Below are 12,563 nucleotides of genomic sequence, written 5' to 3' on the forward strand. Positions count from 1 at the left end.
ATGAAGGACATTGGTTTTTCCCGTAGAGGCGGCTGGTACCCAGTAATGAAACTATGAAATACAGGGCAGATAAAATTATAAAATATTACGTCTCAATAGCTTAAAAGAATACAAATTCGAAACTTGAATTATTTGCTTCAATTTTAAAAATGTCTCCTATACTTACCTATGTAAGTGTATCAATACCATTAAAATTTATTTTTAAAAATATTTAAAAAAATATCTAGCTATATGTGCGACATTTCGTTCTGTTAATCATTTACTTCATTGAATATAATTTGATGATATATTTTTATCATAATCGAAGGACATATTTGTATTAAGATTTGACCATTATATTTAAATAAGCGAAGTAATATTCTGTATATATTCATAAAAACAATTAAGCTTCTTTTCCTCTGATGTATGTAAAAACAACCAAGAATAAAACGAAACAATTTAAACATCAAAGTATAAACCAAACGCAAATATTTTTCCTGGCATTAAGACAGCACTTAATTCCGTTTCATTTAGAAATGGAGATTTTTCCGTTGCTCAAAAAACATCCCAAATTTACTTGTGAATTATTAATAACAATCTTAGAATTCGTTCCCCTTTTAATGAATTATTGGAACTTATTAATCATTCCTTTTTTGTGCAAGAGAAATGTTCTCTAATTAACTGTGCCATATTACGTAATTAGTTGGGCTTATTTTAGCTTGTTATAAATTTGTTGTGATTACCATCATTTGTTTACTCGATGTTGTATTTCGGCTTTTATGCTTAGACTTAAAATCTGTTAGGGTTAGTTAATTTTATATACAAGCATAAAAAAGTATAGTGACTTAAATTGACACATCACAAAAATGGCTGAACGGATGATGAAGGCTTCTCAGTTATAGTAGGCGAAACTTTAGTAAAAAGGAATCAAAAACATCAATATCTACGCTATAAAGTGACCTATATTATAATTATGTATTTAAATGTTTTTTAATTATCCACAGTACAATTAATTTCCCAATATTTTTGGTCCTACAAATTGTTCTAAGTAACCACATTTTGGTTCCAAAACGACTACAAAATCACGGTGTATGTGTATATCCTTATACCTTTTTTTACAGGGTTCCTCAACCCTCGCTCGGACGAATTCCCTCGTTCGCCAGCCAACTACGGTCTGATGGACCAGATAGCAGCTCTGCACTGGATCAAAGAGAACGTGGCGGTCTTCGGAGGGGACCCTACTAATGTGACCCTCATGGGCCATGGGACTGGGGCCGCGTGCGTCCACTTCCTGCTCACATCCTTGGCTGTGCCCGAAGGTAAGTTATAGTAATATTATTTTAATTATATTGCGATATGTAGTCACTTTGGCGAGGCAGTTTAAAAAAGAAACATCCTCTTATTTAGTTTCTTTTTATACGTGTACAGAAAAATGATGATGATGGTACGTGGAATGGGGTCTTATAGAATCTCGACTGACGAGTAATTATTGTTTCTCGACAGACGACACAATTATGCCGGCGTGTTGGAACCGGATATACACAGACTGATCCCGGAACGCGTCACACTTACGTGGGCCACTATGGCGGGTTTTAACACCTTGTGTACGCTGGTCGCTATCCGAGCGGATATAAAATATTTACTACTAACAATACCCAAATCTAAAATTTATTTATTTATTGTTATAAGTAAATACAATTTTATGTTCTTATGTACTAGTACAATGCCCTACAAAACTACTTGCGCAGTTTGTCTGCAGGAACATAACGAGCCTCTAACTTATTAACAACATTATCATGCCTTCAAATCAATGTACGTACAATAATAGTACCTAATAAATGCTTTGTAAGTTATTGAACATATATATTTTTAACAATCTATAAAACTTGCCTTCATTCGACTCAGTTCTAATAAGCATTGGCAATTGCCTTAAGAAGCGTATTCCATATCTCCTAAATAAATTTATTTAGGAGATATGGAATACGCTTCTTAAGGGTTCTGTCACCATAATAATTTTTAACCCTTGGCACATTAAATTTACCAGTGCATACCGACCTCGTAAAAATATACTTATGCATCTAATTGGTTGATAAAAAAATAGATCGGTAATCATTCTAACATAACATGGTAAGTCCCTTTCGCCACGGTTATATCACATAGAGATAATGTCTTAGAAAACTTGAACTTATCAGCTATCGGTTGTTTTTAGAAAAAAGTCAAAACGCCTTTACCCAATTAAGAACTCATTCAACTAGTTCCGTTGATCTATCGTCATGGAACAAAACAAATATGACATCGCATGTTGTCAGTTAGGAATTAGAACTCGTCTATTCGAAGTGTTTGAATTTTGAGAGCCCGATCGACATAGCGGCAGGCGACAGCTAATTAGGACTTAGCGTTAGTACATCATATTTATCTGGTCGGAAACAAAAAGTTTTTATCAACAACGTTTCCTCTGCAGGGTCCACGGTTGGGATTGGGGTCTCCCAGGGTTCAATTTTGGGACCATTTCTGTTTTTAGTTTATATTAATGATCTACCGTACATTATTAACAAAATGGCTGAAGTTGTATTATTCGCTGACGACACTTCTCTAATATTTAAACTAAATAGAAGGGAAGGAAATTTTATAGAGCCAAATAAAGTATTTAAATTGATTTTTGACTGGTTTTCTGCCAATAATCTTCTATTAAATGCGGCAAAAACTAAATGTGTCCGATTCTCGTTACTGAACAAGATTAATGGAACTGATATTGATTTAGACGGGAATAAACTAGAATTAGTACCCTCTACAGTCTTCCTTGGGGTTTCTATCGATAGGAAATTACAATGGGGACCCCACATTCAAAGAATTTCGGGTAAATTGAGTTCTGCAGTCTTTGCTATTAGGAAGATCAGATATTTAACTGATGTGGCTACGGCAAGGTTAGTATATTTCGCTTACTTCCACAGCATTATGTCTTATTGCATTCTTCTGTGGGGTACTGCAGTAGATCTGCAGACCATTTTTATTTTACAGAAAAGAGCGATTCGTGCAATTTATAACCTTCGGTCTCGCGATTCCCTTAGAGAACTGTTTAAGGAGGTGAATATACTGACTTTGCCAGCTGAATACATTTTTCAAAATATTATGTATGCACTGTTTGAACACTAGAAATAAGAATAAACTAGTTGTTCCAAATTTCAGGCTCTGTAAAACAAATAAATCTTATCTAGCGAATTGTATTAAATTCTATAATAAAATTCCTCTTGAAATAACCAATCTGCCCGGCTACAAATTTAAGTATCATATTAAGCGCGAGTTAATGTCAAAGGGGTATTATAATGTAAAGGATTACCTCGATGATCAGACGGTTTGGAAAAACAGTCCTGCACACCCTGTCCAATCCTATGTTAACGCCAATATTAGAAATTAACTACATAAACGTCTCATGTGTACCTTTCTACAATTATGACATTATACTGGGTAACAGTTTTAAATGTCCGTGACATTTTATTTTATATTGACTCATTGAATTATCAATGTATAATAGACGACCGACCGATCATTTTGTTGCATCAGCCTTAAAATTTATAATCTAAATTATATTGACCGAGATCTATGACAAAATATGAAATGAAAATATTATGTTTGTAAATGTAGGCGTATGCACGCTGTACACCGTTTCATAGTTTTTATAAATTTTTAGTATTATTGTTTTTTTTCGTTAAATTTTAGTTATTGCTAAATACTTTTATGTGGATTTTCTCCGCACTTTTACTGTGATGTGCGTGTATTAGCTTATATAATTAATCAGACTTTGTATAGAAAAGACTTATTAAAAGAAATATATATTTAATAACAATATTATAAAAGAATGGACAATTGATGACAAAAAATAAAGCCCGGAGTTTCTTTCTGCCTTTCTTCTTCGGGTAGTCATCGCTTAGGTAGTTAGTGAAAGGCTGGTAGGTTAGCTAGGTTAGGGCTTTTATTGTCCTCACCGGTGAGGATCGCGACGCGTTTCTCCCTTATTGCTTATTCAAAAATACATATATACATCATTTTATTTTCTTTCTTCCCTGCCAGCCCGAGCTGGCTTCTTTGTTTACTAGGTATATTTTTCATTTATTTTATTTTCAATATAAATTGTCTTTATTTATATAAGCTAATCTAATTAGGTAATAATTAAATGTTCTCATGTACCTTGACTTATCATAAGTGCAACGATGTTCGCCTACGTGATGAATAAAGCATTTTTATTTTATTTTATTTTGGAGACGTAAATGGTGCCTAGATTGTTTTAGCAGAAATATAATAAGGAGGAAGTTGGTCAATTTATTCTAAGTGATCACTGCTCGACATCCACTGCCAGGGGAATTGTGGTTGTCATAGCAGCTCTTAAGGAATTACAGATCGTAAATAGGATTTCAAAAAGGTTTTCAAAAAGCAATATGAAATCTATTACTTTACGCCGGTTCTCTGTAAGACATTAGTTACGCAAAAGTAAATAAAATTGTCTACTGCTTCCTTCAACTTACGCAAACTTATAAATTAATCGATAACATTTTAGTTCAATACAGCACAAAATATACGACTAAGAACGTAAATAACGTTTACCAATACTTAAGCTAACGCTTCTAAACTATAAAGTATCCATTTTCTATTACGACATATCCTAAAGTACGGTCAGCAGATAAGGTAGCGTGCGGTGCTAAGATAGTCCGGCCTGTTGGTTGGCAGCCAAACGATGCTCGGGCTAGACCCGCATTTAGGTAGGTGAAATATAAAATGATAAATATAATATTTTAAAGTATGTAGACGAAACATGTTATGCCCTTTTTTTAACGTTTAGGTTTGACGACATTTTGAGGACGCCTTCGGAAATAATTCATTTTTCGAATGTATTTTTTTTTTGGTAAGATCGAAAAAAATTACTTGCCAGTATCATAAAAAAATAAACTTACATATTTCAGCTAATAACCTTTTTCTTGCACATAGAATGCAATTATAGTGTAATAAATAAGTCGCCGATTATTAGGGATAATTTGGTAATGGACAGTTATTCGATTTTTTCTGTACGCATACCACCATATTGAATGTATTTACATTATATGCGTATTTTCCCGTACCAGGGGATATAATATAAATTTAATTCCCAAATCCGGCCCCTGTCATTATACAATATATCGTATCCCTTTTATCTAGACCATTTAAAGTCATATACAAAATATATTGGCGTCACAGGCTGTTACCAATACTCGTGATAATGCTGTTTAAAAATTTCATTAACTTAGGAGTGTTGCTAAGTGATCGATCTAGTCATAATCAATCCATATTTGTTGCTTATTGGACTCGAAAAAATGATAATTAGATGGTCTTTTTCTTCCAATATGCGATCGGTACCACGCACGTCTTACACCGTGCTATGTGGCGACCTAATCTTTGGCAAAACTTTTTTTTTCACGAACATTGCGAAATGATCACAGTGGCGAAGAGTCCAAACAACCCGATTCCTGCCGGCTTCCCTTTCGTAATTTATGTAAAATAATTATAACGATTTGCAGACCGTATTTATGCATATTAGTACCTATATTGTGTTGTATTGGGTTCCCTTTCAGAGAGTATCAGCCTTGGCTACTGCACCCCACTGCATGTAATAGTAAGTAAAATGGAGTCTAGGTAGTATATTGTCTAACGAAAGATGAGTACCCCTGTCAGTCGACACAGTTGAGCTTATGTTTGAAACTGGATACATATACGGATCCCGGGACGTGACATATTAACTTGGGCTACTGTGGCAGGTTTTGCACCTTGTCTATGGTAGTATTCTACCAACTTAAACTAACAAAAACTATGCCAAAAAGATTCTGCAAAGGAAAGTCTTTGGTGTTTGTATAAAACAGCAGAGACTTTTCCGCCCTCACACCCACCACTACAACTCCTGTAAACCAGGATAAGCAGTGGTACGCATTTTTTGACACCGAGCACTGAAGCTCGGCGAGTCTCACCGAAAACTAATTTATCATTATCCTGCAACGAAATTAATCAAATAGACAGATAGGGAGGATTTAGAAATATTAACTGTCCACTTCCCTCCATAGTAAATCGGGAGACAAAATAATGAACTAAGAAGGCGTTTGTCTCTTTCTCTCTCTCTGTGTGTGTGTATGTGTGTATAAAGCACCAGTAGTAATTAGACTTACTACCTCATTCAAATTGAAACAGAACGGTAAACAAGACTCTTATACTATCAAGAACTAAAAACTACGAATCAGACCTTTTGACCCTCGCACTTCCACCCCACGCCAGTCCTGTGTAAACCCACGTTTATTAGCTTTAACTCGTGTTTATGTTTGAAGCAGACAATATTATTTGAATATAACCTGCAGGTGTTTACGGTATGTAGTTATTCTAATATTCGCCTTTAAAGTTTTGTGTTTTCAACGTAATTATGTAATTTTTAGTTTCTTATTGTTACTGTTCTATTTTTATCAAATTGAGTCCATATGATGAAAGTAGTAGGATGCAATATTGTGTTTTTGATATTATTTGTGTTTGATTTTGAATTACTTTATAAGATTACTTAACTATATGGTATTACATTCACAGCTTTTCGTATTTTTAATACTGTTCATGATCAGATGAGATGCTTGTGTAAACGAGGTGTGAAACGTAGTATGAAAAAATCAACGCAAACAAACAACATAAGAAACCTAAAGTTATCAATAAAATTGAAGACTACTTGAAATTAAAGCAGTAATTAACGCCTTAAAATTATAAATAATAAACACAAACAAACGAATTGAGCACCTCCTCCCATTTTTCTAAGTCGGTTAAAACCATAGTCAAGTTGTCCTTCGTCTGCATATAACGATGGCAGTTATTCATACTCTCTATGTCATTTGACACGTAGTCATTAAAATTCTGAGAGTATGTTTCATGAATAAAAAATCTTTCGTATAAAATTATTTAAAAAGAATATTTAACGTAATTTAAAAAAAGGTCACAAAGAATGTACTACATAAAAAAGTAGGAAGCTGAGCATTATAATACTACCGAAATTTGTTCAAACCCGACACAAAGACAATATAAAATTAAATGTGACTCGCTCAGTTTGCGCGGTAACACATAGTTTTAAGCCGTGAAACGAGATTACCTCGGGGCGTTGTATTACTCCTGCGAGATATGCGAATCAACAGCTCAGTCAAAAATTCAACGCTAGTTTTTAAAGTTCAATTTAAAAAAATATCCGAATAAATCTTGCCAATATAAATGTGCCCAAATACGTGTAAAGTATTAATTGGATTTCGGAATATTTTCGAAGACCTATGGCTTACATTAACTCCGTGCGATGATATTTAAAATTATTTCAAAAATTATACCAAGTTATATTCATTCTCGTCGTAAGGTACGCTGATTGGCTATAAATACTTTTGATGTTGTAATGAAAATTCACTTATCCATGTGAAACTTCACAACGTTATGCTTTATCATTCAAACAAGCAGATAATAAATGACATAAATAGTAACAACTGTTTCAAAATAATCATCATATTACGCACAAATGAGCCAAGAGGCAACAGCACACACTGTTCAGCCACAGCCTGCTAGCGCCCTCACCTCAAAACCAAAATCACATAACTTGCATGATATATGCAAGTTAACAATTTTAAACTTGAAACTGCTTCAACTTTCCGATGGGGTCGTTAAGTCGGAAAACGTCTATAACTTAATTATAAGTTGGAGTTAAGTTGACTTGAGATAATTTCCTTTGCCAAGTGTCACCACGCAGGTTAGGCGTGATTAGAGTTCTTAAGTTATCTTGATAGGAACAGCGAAGTTTCATATTGAATTTCATGTTTATAATAACAATTTTAAATGAAAATTGTTGATCGAGTATCGATCGGAAAATAGTGGCTATTCCAAAGCATTGAAAATCAAAGAGTATCGTAAAAGAGTGGCTTCTATTACTGATTATTAGTAGAAGAGTGGAGATGTAATTAATGGAGACAATAAAACAGTTAACGAGGTATTTCTATAGAAAAATAAAGCTGGTGTATCACTGCCTCATAGAATACCGTCATAATAATGTAGTGGTGTTAATATTAGGAACGAAAAAGTATTTTTGATTCTCCCAACACTCAAGCTTAAACAAATATTCGTGAATCACATTTACCTCACTGTGGGAATGAAACCTAGAATAAGTATGGCAAGTTTTGTACCATGTCTACACTACACTCTATTCTTGCCATTACGAAGTCTCTTAGAACCCATTCACCACTCAATATGATCCCCTTGGGTAACTAAGAGATAGTCCATCTAAAATTCCACAGCCCAATCGAAACAGCAATACAGTTCCTTTAAAAAATCGCTGAGGTCGCAGGGCTGGAGGAAGCAATTTCGAGCCCTCGGCATGCTCGTCCTGCATACCCGATGAAGGGACCCGAAACAATTTAGCTGGTTTGCCTCGGGTAAAGTTTTCAACAACTAATGACTGCTTTTTCAGTGGACAAAGTTTTGATAAACAGCGTATGAAACTGGACGTGGGGTTGCTGTAATTGGGTCGAGCTTTTTGAGTGTTGATTTTGGGAAAATGTTATTACTGGGTATTTTTATATATCTGATGATACTACGTGGAGTCCGAAATTTTGTTGACCAATGTTTTCTCTTGATGGCCGTCAGTTATTAAACAAACAACAACGGCACAAGTTCTTCAAAAAACAATTGGCATAGCAATATATCCGATATCTACGCAGCCGAACTATTAGCATCAACAAAAAGTTCGAACTTTGGATAGATAGTTTAATTAGATAAAATATAAAAGTCTTCGTATTAACAAACAAGTAGACAGAGATGCAACGAATTCACCATCGATTGTCTTTTTAAAAGCCTTGACGTTAATAAGGAGCATTTAATATATCGATCAGTATTGCAACCACCAGCAAATCTTGTGTAATTTTCAAAAAAGAACGACTTTTGATTTTCCGATATAAAGATCGAAAGGACCCCATTGACATCACAATACGCCAATACACAAGGCAATACTGCCTTTACGAAGAAGTGACAAAAAATATCCAAAGTTTATCGAAGGCATTACGAAGCAATATCGACGCTTCCAAACAAAGCTCGCGGAAATCGTTCCTTCGAAAAGCCTCTTTGTATTTCGAATTAAGCTTTTTAAATTTCAGTAATCGCTGTCGTCACGCCAGACCGGTAGTTTTAGCTATTTATAAAGGGTCGTTCAGTTCCGAGGGACAATTGTTCGAACGGTTAATTGTTTGGGGTAATGACGTAGACAATAGCACGACATTTCCTGGTGTGGGGCAGTTTAAAGTGAAGGACGAAATACAAGCTAAGGAAGAGAAGTGCTACGGTTTCTCGTGTGCGGAAATCCGTTTGGGGAGCTATCACCTTGTTGTCTATTCTTCGAGCAGTAGTGCATAGACAAAACTATTTTCGAGTTTAGAGGATATAGCTATTGTTAATACTAAGCCTTATGCGCTTTGACGTGACGATGATAGGATGCAAGCTAAACGCAATACCACGCAATCTATTCTAAATTCTGAGTCTATCTAGTTAGATACTTTTACATAACGATTTTTATCAAGCCATCAGAACCTATAGAAAATAACTGCTTCCACAGCGTTGACTAATTTGCCACCACTATTGTTTCCTTTTAAAGCTTTCATTTCATTTGGAGCCAGCCGCAGCAAACAAAAATTAAACAAAACCCGTATAAAACCTAGATTTTCATCAAAACAAATCCATGTCGAAACGAAACTGTCGAGTGTACAAAACGCGTGCCCAAACCACTTTGCCGATGGTAAACAAACGAGTGGTTATGTAAGCGTTATTGCGACTGCTGCGAAATGTCATTTGCTAAAAGACAATTTTGACCACCAAGTACGTGTTGACTGGATAGCGCGGGAAAAGTTTTTGGACATTAGGATTGACGTATTATGCAAAATGTATTAGGAATTCTAATAAACCTATTTTTTATACTAGATAATATATATTAGGTATAAAATAGGTGCTATATTATTAGGTGATAGCCTAGTTGGTTGTGGAACGGACTGTCGAGACAAAATATGTCCGCAGGTTCAAATCCCAAGGGCACACCTCAGACTTATCTAAAAATGATGTGTGTATTCTTTGTGAATTATCGCTTGCTTTAACGGTTCACCGTTCCTTCCTTCCTTCCTCCAGGAAAACATCGTGAGGAAACCAGCATACCTAAGAAGTTCTTTATAGGAATTTCGAGGGTGTGTGAAGTCTACCAATCCGCACTAGGCCAGCGTGGTCGACCAAGGCCTGTTCCCTCTCAGTAGTAGAGGAGGCCCGTGCCCAACAGTGGGACAGTATATAATACAGGGCTGATATTATATTATATTATGACATAACATAAGGTGGTATTATAAACAAAATTTGTAAGCACATTTAAATATTACACATAACTAAACGCAGTCTGCTGAATAGATTTGGATTAAAATTGATACACAGGAAAAACAAATTCTACGTAAATATAGCACTGTGGAATACTTTTATACCGAAAATGTGCAACTTTTATCCCAGAATATGAACCACAGATACTCACATCTATCGTATTACTCTATCTCTGCATCACTCGAAGTAACACTGATAGAAAATGCCTCTGGCATTAAGTCCACTTTATTAAATAACTGTATTAGAAATTTTATAATAATAAAACTAGTATCCAAGTAAACAAAGATAATATCGGTAGTAAAAGTATCTTTTCAAATGTCTTTAGAGGTAATGCTTTGTATTTAACCTCATCAAATCCTCACAAAAACGAAACCCAACTGAAACTCAAAAAATTTGCATTCGCTAGAAACGTGTACTTCACAAAGCTACTAGAGAAATGTAAACAAACTAGCAGTTTCAAGCAGCTTTAAAAGCCCCGCTGAAATACACGAAGCCTCGAATATACAAAATGAGTTAGAACGAGCAACCTTCGGGGATGCATTTAGATGAACATTATTCTGACCGAAAATGGTTATTATTGTGTGAAACAGCGGTTCTTAAAGTTTGCTGTGGGATCGTAAATTATTCGGAACCAGAACAATTATGTGTTAATAGTGAGGTAGTTGAGTATAAACAGCAAAAGGCAGATATAGAATAATAGTATAGAAATTATCTCACTCTATGCGGTGGCTATAGTAAATTATTTAGAATTGGGTATGGCCTGTATTAATGACATTAATGAGAGAGATAAGCTATGCTACAACGCTGGCCATATATAGATTGATTGACTAAATGATTACACATACTTGAAAAGTTTTTTTTGATGTAACTATGTTGTGTGGCAGAGTATTCATTGTATTTTGTGCCAGCTCTTCCATTATTTTATCTGTATAAATTGCTGACGGTAATTTTAACATTTAATAATGCTTAAATTTTTAAATCCAAATGGATGATAAATTTATGATCCGTTAAAAAACTCGTGCATCAAAGGTTTGCCTTTTCTATGTTCAATGAATGTTTTAGAACCACAGCACGAGGCTTAAAGCGGTAGTCGCTGCAGATGAAATGGAATTTTAAACGTAGCGGCAATTGCGAGCGCTTTAAGCGATTGTTTCTCGAATTAGACAACGATGGTTGTTAATGAGTTTTACTATACAAATGTATGCAATATTCGTATTGCTTTTGCATTGTATTATTGTTGAAATATTTTGAAGGGTTTAATGATGAAACTATTAATATTTTTTTTATACCGCCACGGCATAACTATGGTTTTGATATTAATTAAACCTCTTTCGTTACTTTTTTATTGTCTTATTTTTCGAGATCAGTATGATTATTGGAAGCTTAATAGATATTCCCGATTGCTTCAATGGACGCTCTCATTTATCGTCAGACGATCTGAAAAACAAACTTGATTACAACGTCCACGTATTAAAATAAACATTATTCAATACAGGAACAAAGCGCTATGGAAACAAACTGAAATATTTTAAAACAAATATTTTGTCCACCGCAACGATTGGTGCTCGAACCCATATCTACCGAATTGATCATTTAACCACTAAGCTTCAGTTACATTGGGTTATTTCATTCAGTGAACAAATTTGTTTTATAAAATTCCGGTGCAGAATGCAAATGAAATAAAAATAACGAACACAAAACAATTATGATGCGACCTGGAAATTTTAAAACATTTTCGTATGTTATGAAGGACTTTTGTGTATTTTGGATATTATTGTATTTTGCACCGGCTTTTCCGTTATTTTATCCGTGTAATTAACAGTGACAACAACTACATGCTTTACTAATCTATGTTCTTTTATCTGAGATATAAGAATTTAAAGTCACATATTATCTAGGATTTTGCTAGAAAAGTCTTTTTCAGATGGAATTTACAGTACTTGCACATTATAGCATGTAAAATAGAGAAGTGGAGTAGAAGTCAGACATATCGCACTAGCTCCCTTATTCATAGACGTTATTTATCTAAAGACGGAGCATTGCTGTGATAACAAGTCTGTTTCTAAGTGCTGACGGTATGGCAGCCTTCGCAGTGTGTAGACATAGGGCCGTTGTGATTGGCTAATATTGAGATACAACTTGAATCTAGTCGGCTGTCA

General features: G+C 34.7%; 1 protein-coding gene across 1 annotated transcript in view; it reads left to right on the forward strand.

Moving 5' to 3' along the window:
• The window catches only part of LOC115455608 (neuroligin-4, Y-linked), a 101,060-nt gene that overhangs the window by 68,962 nt on the left and 19,535 nt on the right, over positions 1-12,563 (forward strand). The window contains exon 4 of the mRNA XM_030184234.2: positions 1,101-1,298. Within this exon, the coding sequence (XP_030040094.1) occupies positions 1,101-1,298 (198 nt within the window). The remainder of the gene's footprint in view (positions 1-1,100; positions 1,299-12,563) is intronic.

This window comes from Manduca sexta, chromosome 28 (genome assembly GCF_014839805.1).
Source record: "Manduca sexta isolate Smith_Timp_Sample1 chromosome 28, JHU_Msex_v1.0, whole genome shotgun sequence".
Lineage (NCBI taxonomy): Eukaryota > Metazoa > Arthropoda > Insecta > Lepidoptera > Sphingidae > Manduca > Manduca sexta.